General features: G+C 43.4%; 1 protein-coding gene across 2 annotated transcripts in view; it reads left to right on the top strand.

Annotated features, from left to right (window-relative positions):
• gli3 (GLI family zinc finger 3) overlaps positions 1-15,725 on the top strand; it is a 106,003-nt gene that overhangs the window by 77,867 nt on the left and 12,411 nt on the right. For both annotated transcript variants that reach the window (XM_054764875.1, XM_054764876.1), the window contains 5 exons: positions 2,447-2,658; positions 5,466-5,627; positions 10,310-10,511; positions 13,378-13,597; positions 14,103-14,216. In XM_054764875.1, the coding sequence (XP_054620850.1) occupies positions 2,447-2,658; positions 5,466-5,627; positions 10,310-10,511; positions 13,378-13,597; positions 14,103-14,216 (910 nt within the window). The remainder of the gene's footprint in view (positions 1-2,446; positions 2,659-5,465; positions 5,628-10,309; positions 10,512-13,377; positions 13,598-14,102; positions 14,217-15,725) is intronic.

Below are 15,725 nucleotides of genomic sequence, written 5' to 3'. Positions count from 1 at the left end.
ACCTAGTCAATTTGCTCTGTACGGTATCATTCCACGGAATAGAGGACCCAAACAATGCACCCTACGTGTTGCTGATTCACTATGCGTGCATTTTTTAATTGAGTGTGACTCAAATAACCAGCCATGGGGCCAAAGAAAGTTGCGGGTGCAAGAAGGTGAGGAACACTATTGAAATCGATCTTGCCAGAATGTACAGGAAGTCTGGATCAGCAATACGTTCCATCCATTCATCATTTAGAAGTATTTCACATAGTTTTCTGCATGTACAAATATTATTATGCACTTTTAAATGTATTTTATTAATATTTTTGGGAGTCTGAAATGGATTATGGGAAAAATTGACTCTGTCTTTGTACTTTTTGGTTTTCATTGAACCTTTTGGAAAGAATTAATGATTGATTAATGATGAATGATGAATCCACTGTATATGAAGTATATGAAGTTTTTCCATAATTTAGCAATCAATCTGCAATCAAAACACAGCATGAAACCTCAAGTGGTTTGTGGGACATACACTAAAATGAAAGTATAGGTTTTGCATTCTGTGTCCAAAGTGTTGATGTGTGTGTCCGCATCACTGAGACGTGCCGTCACACACTTAAACACAGTGAAAGCCTTGAACGCACCCCAGCAGACCCTTTGGGCTAATTAAAGAAAGGCGCCGTTCGCTGTGTGTGTGCGTGTGTGTGTTTCAGTGTCCAACCTTTAATAATGTGTGCAGGGCTCATTATTGGCCCCCGGCCTGAGCTCTTTCATTAGCTGTAGCCGCTGTGGAGGGGAAGGGCCGACAGGGGCCGGTGGTGGTGGGGGGATCAGGGGACGGGGCGGAGGTCGTAATTGGGCTGTTCCGCTCCCCTCCCCTGGCCTCGCTCAAGGTCACGGTGAGACAAACTCTTTGGCCAGGTCTCGCAGCAAACTCTTCACACCCTACTCCACACCTCATCCTCGCTTCCTCCTGGGGTCTTTTGTCGCCGCACACTGGTCCTCTGGGGAGGTGGGGGTGGAGGGGGGCTAATTCGGTCTAATCTCTCAGCCTGTTAATGTCTGGCTGATATGTGGACTTCTCCTCATCCTCAGGGGAAGGCCTTTGTGATGAAGACCATCATTATGAAGTTTCCTACCCCTCCTAGCCAATTAGAAGAATGGAGACAAATCACTTCAAACTTTTGTCAACTTTTTTATTTCACATCAGAGGCTATCAAAAAAGGCTTTTGATAAGGAAAATAAGTTCACATTCTATTTGAAGACTCCCTTCTGTGAGACTGTGCGATGAGGCGCTTCATGCCGCTAACTCGCTCCTCCGGTTCTGGTCAGCAGCGAGTGGGTCGATGCTCTCCCTCTGATGAAGGCGCCCCAGTTAAAGTCTGCTTTGATCCGAGGAAATGTCTGCGTAGGAAGACGTCGGAATGTCGCTCGCGCTCTCTTTCGTCTCCGCCCTGGAGGAGAGCGTTCTAGAGTCCAGTCGTCGGGTTTGGGCCTCAGTCAGGGCAGTAGAAGCTGCATGGGTGCTAGACTTAGTGTATATGTGTGCAGGGGCGGATTTAGTAATTTGGGGGCTCTCCACATCCCTTGTACTGCACAGACAAATGTTTCATTCAACACTATGGTTTACTGCTTTAATACTCACATCTTTGTGATGAAAAGAGTCACTCTCAGCTTTCTCCCTGGCTGACACTGACAGTAGTGCTGCTGTCATCGTGTGTCAGTGTTTGTTGTGACTGTAAAAAAGGTTGACACCGTCTGTAGTTTTGTTAAAATCCGTTTTGTTTTCCTCTTGCCTTCTCCCCTTCTCAGCTCCACTGGGGTAACTGCGCTTCATTTTTTTCCAAACTGTTCAAATTAGTTTGTTTTTCTGCTGTCTTCTTGAATCAATCTGAGCATGTGGAGCAACATGGAATAGTCCATTTCATGAGATGGGAATGGGTAGCGGTCGTAGTTTTAAGTACAGTACGTGAATTAAGATTAAAACAGTAATATGTCCTTTTAAATAAAAAAAAAAAATCAATAAAAATCAATAATCACATTTTAGAAGACCTTTGGGGGTCCCTGGAAATCTTGGGGTCTTAGGAAATTGCCTGTGTTTGCCTAATGCTAAGTCCGCCCATGTATGTGTGACTATATGTTATGCATTGTAGGATTTTACAGTAGATCCCCTCTCATAGCGAAAAATGGATCTATGCACCCATAAAAATGCCCACGAATGAATGATAATGTAAGATGATCGAGGGGAGAACCGATGAAATCAGTCACCTTTAGCGTGGTTGTCAGGCTACCGCAACAACCATGCTTTCGTCTCCTCTGCCTCCATCTTTCCCTCTAAAGAGGCTATGTTTTGGTCTACTGTTCACTATCTGACCAAAGATGGCCAACGTCGCTAAAATGAATGGGATAATATTCTATGTTAAGGCAAGAACTCTTATCTAAATTTTCCTTTCTCTTTCTGCAGGCCTCCTGCGCTGGCGGGCAGTCCGGCCTTCTCAGACATCTCCCTCATCCGGATCTCGCCGCAGCGGAACCCCTCGGTGGGGGCGGAGTCGCCCTTTCACCCCTCGCACCCCTACATCAACCCCTACGTGGACTACATCCGCTCCCTGCAGCCCCTTGGCAGCCCCTCCATCTCCGTGCTGTCGGCCACCAGAGGCCTCAGCCCTGCAGATGGTGAGTAGAGAGACACGTGCGTCGACACAAACCGGTGAGGAAGACCCTTTAAAAAAAAACGTATAATTGCTCCAATTGATTAGTGAGCTTCGATCGCAGGGCTCTTGATTGCCGGGATCAGGCTAATTCCTACACGAGGAAAGGGGAGGTCGGGTGAGATCCGTCTCTATTAGGACCCAGGGGCTCGCTCAGATGCTATCTGGGCCGAGAGGGAGAGCGAGCTCACAGGAGTGTTATGAGGGTGATGTGATCTGTGTGGGCGGGGGGGAGGCTAATCCTTTTGATCTGTGAGTCGTGCCAGAGACCGCCAGGGTCACTGACTGTTACACCGCGTGGGGGGTGGGGGTGGGCGGCAGCTTGAATTCATGGTTGGCAGGGTTGAAGTCCATAATAGGTTTTTGATTAAAAGATGATTACATTTTATTGACATCATGTTTTCATTCATCCATTTAGGAAAAAATAGCTTGATTTCATTTAATTTATTTTTAATAAGATTGATATTGGTCTGATTGATTTGGTCTTGTGTACACATAAAATATGAGTACTCCTTGGCACATGACCCATATTGACATCTTTGACGTCCATCACATGACAATGAATTACATTGTCTTCTGTTTATCTGCATGGAGATCAATTTAGAAATAAGAAAAACAACATTGCACGGTGCATTAAATCGGGGACTAAAACTTGACGAGATTTTTTGTTTGGAGAAAAGATGTCTCCCGAGAACAGGCAGCAGGTGGCTCCCTCCGCTGACCAGAGCGTGTGTCCGACATGACGGCGTCCTGTGGCGACCATAAGGCCGCTTCATTACACACCTCATATGTAGAGGAGATCCGTGTTGACAATTCAGCGGCATGGTCATTATATTTAGCGAGTAGGGTCTGCTTTAAGAGTGAAAGACAGGAAGTGTTTCTTGCGTCATGCATTTATTCGGTAAATAAATACAAGCGGTCAACAAAGGTGAAGTGTCCGCCGCGCAGGCTTTCTGATTGTGTCTCCTTCGCCTGGCAGCACCTGCCTTGCTGGCAAAACACACATGGGTGTTCAAAGTGTGGCGCAGGGGTTATGTGTGGAACGTGGATCATTGCAGAAATAAACAGAGAACGACAACAGACAGTAAGAATTGCCTGTGAGAAAATAGATGTCACAAACGCCAATTCCACAACTGTACAGGGTGAAAGATGACAGATTAAAGGAAATAATACATTATTAATATAATGCATATTGTTATTATTATTAGGGGTGCGCCGACCGATGGGCCACCAATCAGTATCGGCCGATTTCCGTGAAAAAGCACGGTATCGGCATGTGCCGATACTTGCTTTAAAACGCCGATCACCTCGCCCCCATTGCAGCATCCAGCCTTTCGCGACTGTCTCTCGCCCTTTTTCCCTTCACAACGCCAAAACAAGCATGTCTGCCGTGTGGGACTTCCTGTTGTTGATGTACACATGTTTACGCACAAGTACTTCTTGGCATGTGACCTGAAATGACATCTATAATGTGAATCGCATGACCGTGAATGACATTTTGTAATGTTTACTTACGCAGTTTAGAAGTAAGAAAAACAACATTGCAAGGAGCATTAAGGCAGATTGGTAAGACATTTTTTCCTGCACTTAAACTTCTCTACTTTCATGTTTTGCAACTATTTTACTCGCTTTGCACATTATCTCACTGCACAAGGCTGTGACTTGTGAATGAGGCTCCCCAATTATGCCTTTCATCAATGCGCTCGTTAATTAGCCCATCAGCTTTGGTGTTGCTAGTATATCACCAAGCCTCCGCCACCCAAAAAAACAGCATTTGAATGATGATGAATTAATTAACAGAATCTAATGGAGCTTTAAAGTGGGTGGCACATTAGCTCCTCCCCCTCCTCAGGTTCCATCGCTTCTCATCCTGCTGTTGTTCTAAAGAGATCCCACCAAGTCCAGAAGAACATCTCTCACACACATACACTCACAATATGCCCCCAGGATCGCACTCCGATGCCAATGTTTCTTATTTAGAAATCCCGCAAAAGCTCTTCTCTGTGCGTGCATCCTGAATGGGCCACATTACGGCTCAATGCAAATGCAAAGCTAAGGCGGAACAGCAGAGACAATTAAGAAACTCCCCACTTCCACTGGAGACATAATACGCAGATCAAATTAATTTAGCATCTCTTTTTCTTACATCCATTCAACCAATCGTGGACGCACACTGCAGGCATACAGGGCAGCCTGCGGAGGAAATCTTCTCATACGCTCTTTCTTTATTTATTTCTTCCAACTGGAGAGAGGAGGGGTGTTGAACTCTGTGGGTCTGTGAACACATTCCATATTTGCATCCAAAACCACAGTCTTTCATTGGATATTTGCATAAGGAAGCCCACCGCCAGATGTTTATTTTTAGGCTACGGTTCAAGGACTTACAGCGCTCCATAACGAGGGGGAATGACTGGGAAAAAGGAAGGAAGAGGGGCGTGCATAACGAGGAGGAATCGCTGTGATTGGTGCATGCTGCAGATCTATCTGGGAAGATTTAGGCCTTTTGTTTCCTTGCACTGAGAGTTTAAGGAAGCAGGATGCATATCTGCAGATTGCAGCCTCGCTTTTTTTTGTATAAGATACAAATAAGCAAGAGGAAAGGCTCTTTAAGAATCCTACTGTAACTCAGAATGAAACACGACTGCACGTTTACTGTAATCTGTCAGCATGCATCGGCTAATCTCCCACTACATACGATGCTCACACTTGCTCCAGCAAGTTAGCGTTGAATGAAAATAAACATCTGACCCGCTCTCGTGCCGCCCTCTGCAGCTCCTCACGCAGGCCTGACCCCCGCCGAGTACTACCACCAGATGGCTCTGCTGGCGGGCCACCGGAGCCCCTACTCTGCTGACCTGCTCCCCTCCGTGGCATCCTCAGCGGCGGGCAGCGGTGCCGGCGCTCTGCATATGGAGTACCTGCAGGCCATGGAGAGTAAGTGTGCATGGATACAACCTCTCTCTCACACGATGTACTGAATCAAATGCACCTGGTACAGGTCGGTCCCGTTTATGTCGACCAGGGGTGCTGTAAGTGGGGGGGAAGTTTGGACAATTAATATAGAGATGTGGCAAAAACAGCTGTCCGGGAGGGCCAGTGTTAATTCCCCTGATGTTGACTACCCGTCTATGTCGACCAACTCATCAAATCCTCGTCCACCGTGTTTTCCTTACATGGTCGACCGCACTTGTCGACATAAAATGTGAAACCCAAAGGTAGTCGGTTTATGTGGACCAGTGGTGTAGTATTGTTAACTTCCTCATCATTGCACAGCAGCATGAAACCACAGCATGACTACTGTGTGGCTACACAGCATTAAAAGAGGCACACAGTGACTTCCTGTTCAGTGCAAAGTAAGCTTCAAAATGAAAGCCAGGCAGTATTAACCTTTGTAAATAGTTTTTCATCATTTTTAAAATAATTTTGTATGTTTTTATTTTTATAGATTTTTATACGAATTTGGCATATAATTTAGAATAATAATTATTATTTTTTCTTTAATCAAGTGATTTACATTTTTTTTGCTTGTTGGTTGAAAGAAATGACCACAACAGCTCTGTTAGATAATGCAGTCGTCTCACGCTCCAATCGCGGTTCGAACACCGCTCCCCCACTCTATCACGGTTTTTCCAAATTAATTCATTAATTAATACCTCATTGCTGCTCAAACTCAACTCTGAATCCCGGACGTCACTTCCTGTCCACACGTTCGGAAGACATTTGCTGAAACACACACAAGTCTTGTTTATGTTTTAAATGGCTTATTTTCTTTGATTATATCTACCATATTGGGTAATATGGGTGTAAAGGGGGCTATAGGGGTGCTATTTCATGTGTAGGGGGCTCTAATAATGGTAAAAATTGTATTTAGAAACTCATAAACAGGTTTTTTTAATGCTCTAACTACGAAAATATTCTGTTTATTACTATTGAATCCTACTTCACGGAAATTCACTGGAACCGATTAACCGCGTTAAACGAGGGATTACTGTAGTATGAAATATATGAAAACTGAAGAATCAAAATAAAATATTCACAAACGCATGAAAACCATGTCATCAAACTGCCATAGGCCCAAAAATCCTTTGTTATCGCCTATACTCTTGATGTCAAAGTCACGAGAAAACTTAAATTTTGTTTTTTTCGACAACCGCTTACGTCGACATGAGTTAGCCAGTCCGAGGTGTGTGGACATAAACGGGTGCTACTGTGCCTTCCCAGCACAAGCAAGCCTACCTGCCACCATGCATGGACCCGCTCCCTGTGACATGATTTAAATGAGCTATTATCTTAACGTGCTGTGTGCAGGGGACTTATGCTAATGAGTTATTTTAAAGTGTAAATCGGAAATTAAACGCACGCTGAATCTCGGCGAGGTCGGAGCGCCTGGCCCCCGCTTGCTTTGATGGGAGCGCTTTTTAGTCAGGCGGACGGCGCCTTCACGGAAATCCGGGGTGAAGTCCCTCGTATTCTCCCGAACAAACTAATTAAAACTATCCAAACTTGCGCGGGTATCAGAAAATTAATTGCTATTAAGCGGGAATTGGATGTCCCGCCATTCATCACGGGGGAAATCCTTTCTTCTTTGTCACTTTTTAAGATTAATAGACTGAAACAAAACAATTAGGGCCACATTTAAGCGGGGATGCAATGCTCTTTACTTAAAAGTGGCCTGTGATCCTCGCTGGTAATAACACACACAACGGCTACAATATGAACACTATAAAGCTTTGTTGTGGGGGGGAAATAGACTCCATCATCAGGCTTTCAATGATAATCTGGCCTATGGTGGCTATTTGAGTGTAATTACCTTCACTGTGAGCTGTGCTAAAGAAACAATGGGCCTGTTCGCCTATTTTACTACCTAATTAGTGCCAAAATGCTCATACTTTACTTTATTACTGTCTGGATTTATGCTCTTTATCGTTTCATTTCCTCACTACTTTATCCTCATTTTTAATAATGTTCAAGTGCAATAAAAGAGTCTAATTAGTCAGCAGAAAAATAAACAAATAAGCACAATATTAATCATGGACTGAACTGGATTTATTTATGTGATAATTATAATAGAGCATTGAAATACATGGAAAAAAATTCCAGAAGATGCCCAGAGGAATCATTGTGGTCGTCTCCAACCATGTATCACTCGTTCTATTTGGAGAAATTATAATTTTGGCATTCGTACTCCATACCCCATGTTTCCTCTCATGCGTGCGTGTGTCGCCAAGAGTTTTTAGAACCGCTTTTTATGTCCCGTCAGTCCGCTGTCTGAACCCTGCGTGGCCACAGGAATTAATGACGCGGTGCATAAGCGGACCCGCTGTTCATAAATCAAGAGGAAATTAGAGGGACAGTTCTGCTTCGGGACGGGACGCTGCTCTCTCTGTCTCCACGCTTGGCCGATTTATCATTTTGGGCGGTGCGCTAATAAACATCGCTCCCATGAGGCCTTGCTTCTGTGGTGGGACACTGGTGGGTGTGTGCCCCACCGTCACCACCCCCAGACGGGTGGAAACTGTTCCTCACACTCACAGATTTAACAGTCAGATGCATCCAGGACTGTGACTCTTCTTTTTGCTTGTTTTTTTTTTATTGTTGCTTGTTTTTGTTATTGTTCACAAATCTGTCTAAATCAGTGTTCGTGAGCATTCACCATTCCCAATCATCTACGTCACAGGTGTGCACTGGTGTGCGGTCAGATCAGGCAAATAATCATAACATAGAATAAATATTATTTGTCCATTGGACTCTATTGTAAATGTATTTTTTGTATAATTCCAGTTGTTTTTAACATTTTTTGAGTAAAAATCGCTGAAAAGATGAGGCTGCCGCGGAGCTCTCCTCACAGCTTAGTGCGCAAGCCCTGCCTAATGTCCGAGTGCACTGGCATCATGGCGCCTGCCAGTTTCTGTTTGTCAGCATGTCGCCAATAATATAGTGTTGCAACATTTATGCTACACCATGACTCTCTACAGCCCGTGTCATGTCTTTAATGTAAGTGTGACATCATTGTTCTTGCTAACTGGACAATAAAATACCCGCGGCACGTAGAAATATTAAATACTAAAAACTTAATCCAAAAGAAAACAGCAAAAATGGTAAAAAGAAAACAGCAAAAATGGGAAAAATAGAGCAAAAAGGCACAATGTAAAGAAAAAAGCTGACATGTTGATAAAAAATAATAACACAAAGATTTGAGTTTAGATATATGTAAATTGTTATTTTTTAGCATTTTTATAAAATAAAAAATAAAAAAATAGCAAAGTGGCCCCTCGCATCCTTTTGATTTTTTTTTTTTTTTAAGTTTGGACACCTCTGATATAATACAAAGAAATGTCACTCTGAGGGCACTGCATGTGTGAGCTGGAAGATGCTTGTCACTACCGTCCTTCCATAGAGAGGAAAAGACAGCAGCACCAGCTGGAGAGCAGCAAGTCAAATGCATTAAGGATATTTTTATACACTGCTGAATGAATGAATTTGACTGCCAAGATGGAGGAGTACAGATCCAAGCTCACCAGGAGGTGATTGGAGTTTTACAACAAAGTATAAGAACTTTTCCTAGAGAAGGACAGGGTGCATGTACTTCTTATACAGGCAAAAGTTAAGATTTTTTTTTTAGTTAATAACAAAAACCAATAAATGAGACTAAGATGTATTATAAAACCATTTTTTTTCTTAACATAAAAAACCTCACCGCATGTGACAGAGCTTAGCATATGTTAACCTGCATCGGGTTTACCAACTTTAATGCACAAAACGTTTTTAATGCATCCTTCATTTTTTCTCTGTGCGGCCCACACTGGAAAAACTTTGGACACCCCTGCCTGAAAGCTTCATGCTGTAACTTGGGCTGCTACACACACACACACACACACACACACACACACACACACACACACACACACACACACACACACTGATTACCATCTGAATAGAGTGTTCTGTAATCGTTGGATGTGTCAAATGAAGAGACGGAGCATTTACATTTGGGAGATGGATGGATTGTGGGGGACGTAAATATGGGGTAGGAGTAGTGTGGGGAGGGGGCGTTGATCTGGGCCGCATAAGCTGGTTTTGTTTGCCTTTATGAAACAACTCCAAATGTTTTATCTCCAAGTCTTGAGTCACAAAGTCATTGTGTCAGTTCACGCACAAAGCGCCACATCCCCTCAGTGCGTTCAGGCCGCCCCTGCCCCCCCTCCCTCTGTTGTTCCCCGTCTTGTTTGTGACATCTCCATGTGAAAAGACAACAAAAGTCATGTTTTAATCTCCACCCGTGGCTCTTTGTGCGACGCGCGCAGAGAATGCCGGCGCCTTTTTCACCGCCTCTTACCTATTCAAACCCCCTTTTTTGGTATTCCCAGTCAACACTGATTGCATTTGAATAACGAGTCAAATTGGACTTGAAGAAATATTAGCATACACAGTCTGAGCTTTTCAGCAACATGAAAGGCTTGTTTTCTCCTGCATGAAATGCAAGCAGTGCATCAAGTGACAGCTGAACACGCACTCACGCCAGCCTTTTGTCGCATGATTGACAAAGATGTCATCTGTTAAAGAGGGAACCGACTTTTTAGGCACTTTTGTCTCAGCGCTGTGTCCTCTCCACGCAGGCTCTCGCTTCCCGAGCCCGCGGCTGCCGTCGCGGCCCAGCAGGAAGCGGCCGCTGCCCATCTCGCCGCTGTCCGAGCACAGCTTTGACCTGCAGACCATGATCCGCAACTCGCCCAACTCGCTGGTCACCATGCTCAACAACTCACGCTCCAGCTCGTCCACCAGCGGCTCCTACGGACACCTGTCTGCCGGAGCCATCAGGTAATCCAAGATGGGCGTGACAGTTACTCCTTTTCACTCTTAAATGACCAACATTACCTGTACATGTAGAATGGTTATGTATTTAGCAGTCACGCGACCTGGAATTTTGATTACTCAACTTGACAATATCATCAAAGACTTGGACTTTGACATCAGTGACTCGAGACTTGGCTCAGATTTTGATGTCTGATGACTTGAAAATACATGAGCTTTTCAGTGAATGTGTCCCAATTCAAAGTATTCAACTAATGTGGTTGTTGTGATGTAATTTCCAGTAAGACGACATATTTTCCCTTTGAATCTGCCTCATTAAGCGCATCTGTTAACGTCCAGTCAGGTTTAAGAACAAACAACGAATGTGTGGCTTATACATCTGTCCACTGGCTGAATACTGAATGCTATGTCAGTCTTGTCACGCTGGTATTATTTTATCTAAAAAATAAAACAATTCAAAATGCGTTCTTGTATTTGTGTAATGTAATAGATTATACAGTACATTGTTAAAATGGCGTTTTATGTGGGAGACACTAAACAGCGCTTATGACTTGTAAGGACTCGAAAATTTTAAGCCTATGGCTTTGGACTTGACTCGACTCTTGGACATTGACTTGGACTTGCATGTCTTTACTTGAGACTTGCAAAACACTTACTTGCTCCCACCTGCATCCAGTAGTTACGGGACAAGAAGGAGTTAATGTCCATGTCAAGCCCCATGTGGGTGACCATCTCCCAGCCAGCCAGTCAGCCCTCCTCCCTGGCGGCTCGTGTCAGTCAAGCGGCCCGTGGAGGCATCACAAGAGGCAAGCGATGGGCGGCGAATGAAAACAAGATAGGAGCGAGTGAGGAAAGATCCATGGCCCCACCCCATAGCCATTGATCAGCGATCTGTAGGAAGAGCCTGATCAATCACACGGCGGCGCTTTAGCCACTGTGCCGGTGACAGGACTCAAATAGGCCGAGCCCGTGGACTCATGAGTGATATGACAAGCCGATGGGCCCCCAAATGCGTCTCGGCCCATTGATTTCCGCCACGCTGGTAATAAGATCGGCAGACTTATGGGCCGCAGCGAGAACGAGGCGTCACGATGAATGGTGATACCCTCGTGTGTGTTTAGCTGCTCTTTGGACACAGACCATTGGGGTTTTTACATTTTGCATCAAAGAAGTTAGCTTTACTAAGTTCCTTCTATGAGAAGAAAAATCCAAAATGTCCCATGATGGTTTGTTTACCACCATACATTTATAATTTAGTCACATACAGTCGAACTTGCTAATGTCGGCTAACTCATCAAGCACCCGTCCAGCGTGTTCTTCTTCTTAAGTCGTCATAAAATAGGTAGCAAAAATGGGTCTGTTTATGTCGACATGTGTTGTAGTATTGTCACCTACTGTGTAATTACATGTAACCTCCCATGGTTCAGCCAGCCCTGCGTTCTTGGCCGCTAGCCGTCAAGCAAAAAGTCTGGACTGTCAACTCAACGTCCGGCCAACTCTTAACTCATTCAATACCAAAGATGTATTTATAAGTTTTTATAAACCCAATCGCCTGATACCAAAGATGTCTTTATATGTCTTTTAAATTTTTTTGCGCAAGAGGCTAAAAGAGGTGATGACGCAACTGCACACTAATGGATGTCACTTTTAAAGCAATTTTAAGCAATAAAAACAGCCACAAGGTGGCAGAAGTGCATCTGATAAGAGCTCACCATAGGTCATTTGCATGTAAAAACACACTTGACAGCAAGGAGGAAGTGGAAGAGCATGGAGTGTAGCGTGCAAAATGTTACGCATTGTAGGGAAAATTTAATGCATGCATACACACTCCCAGTTTAGTTACAAATGTGAAAATTGTAAATTCATGGTAAGTTCATGGTGTTATATTTGTAAATAAATTGTTATTTTGATGTAAACAACCCTTTTTGTGTTGTTTATGCTGTGTTATAGTTGTTTAGATATTTGAGCTATCACAAAAGCAAAACATTTGTGTCAACGTGAAAATTATGCTTGAAATGTATCTTTTCACGAACAGATGGTTTTCACCCTGTTTTAGTTGGGAACTGATATTTTCCTGAAACTTCCCTATGTTCTACTGCTGATTGCTAAAGAACGGAAAAAGCTAGAAACAAACTTTTTTTTTCTAAGGAAAGACAGAAGTCTAATCTTTCTTTTGGGAGGTTCCATGTTTATATAGCAATAGAACACAATATTCTGTGTGCCTTGAAAAATCAGTCAAAATCGTCTAAAATGGCCGGTACTGAAGGGGTTGTTTTTGAAAAATGGGATTGAATAAGTTAAGGTGTCAAGGAGTGAGGTTTACCAGCATTCAGCACACAGTGACCTCCTGTTCAGTGCAAAGTAAGTGGCAAAATATAAAATATCACGTGAAAACGAAAATAAAAACATAAAATATGCACAAATGGTGGAAAACTATGTCAGCATTTTAAAATAATAAAACAATATCGTCGCCCATACTCATGTTGTGTACATATACAGGAGCAAGTTCCACTGTATTTTCATTTGAAACTAACTGTGCTCACTGTGCACTTGGAATAAATGTTTTTTATGACTGAATGTAGCGAGAGGACTTAAAGAAAGTGAATTAATTCAGCTTTATTTCACACTTATTTATCATTGCCTTCAAGAAGGATGACACCGTGGCCACGTGCTAACGAGCTGAACACTCACTGTGCTAAAGCTTTGCCGTTGGCCTCATGGTTCCAGCATTAGCACACCGTCTCCTGTCAGATTGTCCTCGGGGATGAGCAGCAATCCAGAACAATCCATTTGACTCAGCCGGCGCCCTCTTTTGGCCCGACGCCTCACTGCAAGGTTTATCTCATGCTCTCGTTTCTCTCTCTCACCCCAGCCCGGCGCTGAGCTTTGCCTACCCGCCCACGCCGGTGGCCTTGCACATGCACCAGCAGCTGATGGGCCGCCAGCCGGGCATTGTAGGCTCCGCCTTCGGCCACAGCCCCCCGCTCATCCACCCGACGCCGGCCTTCGCCACCCAGAGGCCTGTGTCTGGGTTCACCGCTGCCGGGCTTCACGCCAGCGACCGTTCGGGCGTCTCCGGTGACTCCTCACAGGTGAGAGGCGCGCCAGTGCCATTCATCATCACAGGTAATAGATAGCGGCGGCGCACGCCAGCCTTGCCTCGGACAAAGCAGGATGCTAGAGTAGCTCTCCTTCCTCCTGGGAGTTCCACCTTCTTGTGCCGACTCTTACATGGAGGCTGCCGAGCGTCGCCTACGACATGGTCGCCGCCAACAACAAGGGGCTTGTTAGCATCACATCCCATCGCTGACTCCATTAATCACAACAGAGTGAGGGGGGGCACACAGAGGGACTATTGACATGGATGGATGGATCCAAAGGGCTTTTACTTTCTTTTACCTGAGCCTTACTGTATGTGCGGGCTCACATTTGAAGCTGATATTCAATCTTTATTACCTCTGTCATGTCCCATTGCTGGAAATTAGCCATGTTACTGTGGAAAACATTCCTTTCCTTTCCATTCCTTTTAAGTAATCAAAAGGGTGTTAAAAACAGTTAAAGGCAAGAGTTAAGTTCCTTAAATCTTCATGTGTACAGATGAAACCAACCAGTGAATCTGCGGTGAGCAGCACCGGCGACCCGATGCACCATAAGCGCTCCAAAATGAAACCAGAGGAGGAGCTGCCAAGCCCAGGAGCAGTCAGCATACAGGTACTATGCAGTGATCGCGAACATTCTTTAAGTCTATATTAACTGTAACTGAAAAGGCTTGACAGTAGAGCTCCGCTTTTTGCGGGGGCTTGGTTCCGCAAATAATTGAGACGGCCATAAAAGTGTTTGACACTCACAAAGCAACAGGACGCCTCCCTCACTCACAGTGCATGCAAAAATAATACAAGTAACTTCCTGTTGGGGAAGTGTGCGCTTGGCTTGCCCAGCATGCTTTGCAGGTTCTAAATTAGTCTAAAATTATTTTCTTTTGCATGTGTATTAATTTTTAAGCCTCTATTTCAAATATGCGAGGATCCACTGTACTTTATTGGTGATTTTTTTTTTTTTTTGCAAAAGACTGCTCAAAAGTTTTAGAATACCCCAATTTTTTCAGTTATTTATTGAAATTCAAGTTGTTCAAGTCCAATAATGATACAAAAGGTAAGTGGTGAAGTGCCAGAGGTTAAAAAAAAAAGGTAAGGTTACCAAAAACTGAAAAATAATGTGTATTTCAGATTTACACAAAAAGGCCGGTTTCAGGGACCACAAAATGGGTCAACAATTTAAAGCGGTTCTGCGGAAATGGAGGTTGATCAAGACAAGGCAGTTGGTGCAACTAATTCCTACAGGTGTTCCAAGTTCTCGAGTATTTACTGCCTCCTCTGTCTGCATAAAAACAGTGTTCGGAACACACTGTGGTACTATACCCCCGTGAACATCAGTTAAACAGCATTGTACTGGAGAAGGTCATTTGTTGCTACAAAAATGGCAAGAAAAAAGGAATTAACAATGGAATAGAGACAGACCATCTAAACACTTCAAAATGTAGCTTTTTCCTCCAGAGAAATTGGAGTGTTCTAAAACTTTTGACTGTTAGTGTGATTTAACAATGAATGTTTGCCTTAAGTCCATAACCTTAACTTTTCCAAGTAGCATGTCTTGGCTTTTAATTTTGTTACGTTTTTATGCTCATGTTGCTGTAAATACTACAATTTTGAACAATTAAAAAAAAATTGAATAAATCAATTTTTTTTCTATTTACAACTATTAATGAAATTATTTTTAATGAAACTTTTGTATTAAAATGTGTAATTTAAATTTGTTTTAATTTCAATTGTTTTTTTCAATAGATTTTCTACTAAATGTTCATAAATTATTTTGATAATGTTTTTTCCCAAATATTTTTTAATTAAATGCATTAAATTAAATTCATTTTAACATTTCTAACATTTTAAAGGATTTATTTGTTATTGTTGCTAAACAGTCACTTTTTATCTATTACACTGAAGCAGTCCACATTCTGGCAAATTGTTTGTTAATGGCGGTTTTTAGTTCTTTGGCTCGAATTCTGACCTGCGCTGCTACAATAGAAGAGCTCGGCAGCCGCCGTTCTGCCTTCGGCTCGATTTACTTTTATGTGCTTGAGGAAACGTTGGTTTCACTTTAATCAAAGTGTTAATAAATAACAGTCAAGTGCAGCAAGCAGGCCGAGCGAGTATGTTAACAGCG

This window comes from Dunckerocampus dactyliophorus, chromosome 21 (assembly GCF_027744805.1).
Source record: "Dunckerocampus dactyliophorus isolate RoL2022-P2 chromosome 21, RoL_Ddac_1.1, whole genome shotgun sequence".
Taxonomy (NCBI): domain Eukaryota; kingdom Metazoa; phylum Chordata; class Actinopteri; order Syngnathiformes; family Syngnathidae; genus Dunckerocampus; species Dunckerocampus dactyliophorus.
The sequence above is the reverse complement of the archived record's forward strand: the minus strand, read 5'-3'. Positions and strand labels throughout refer to the sequence as shown.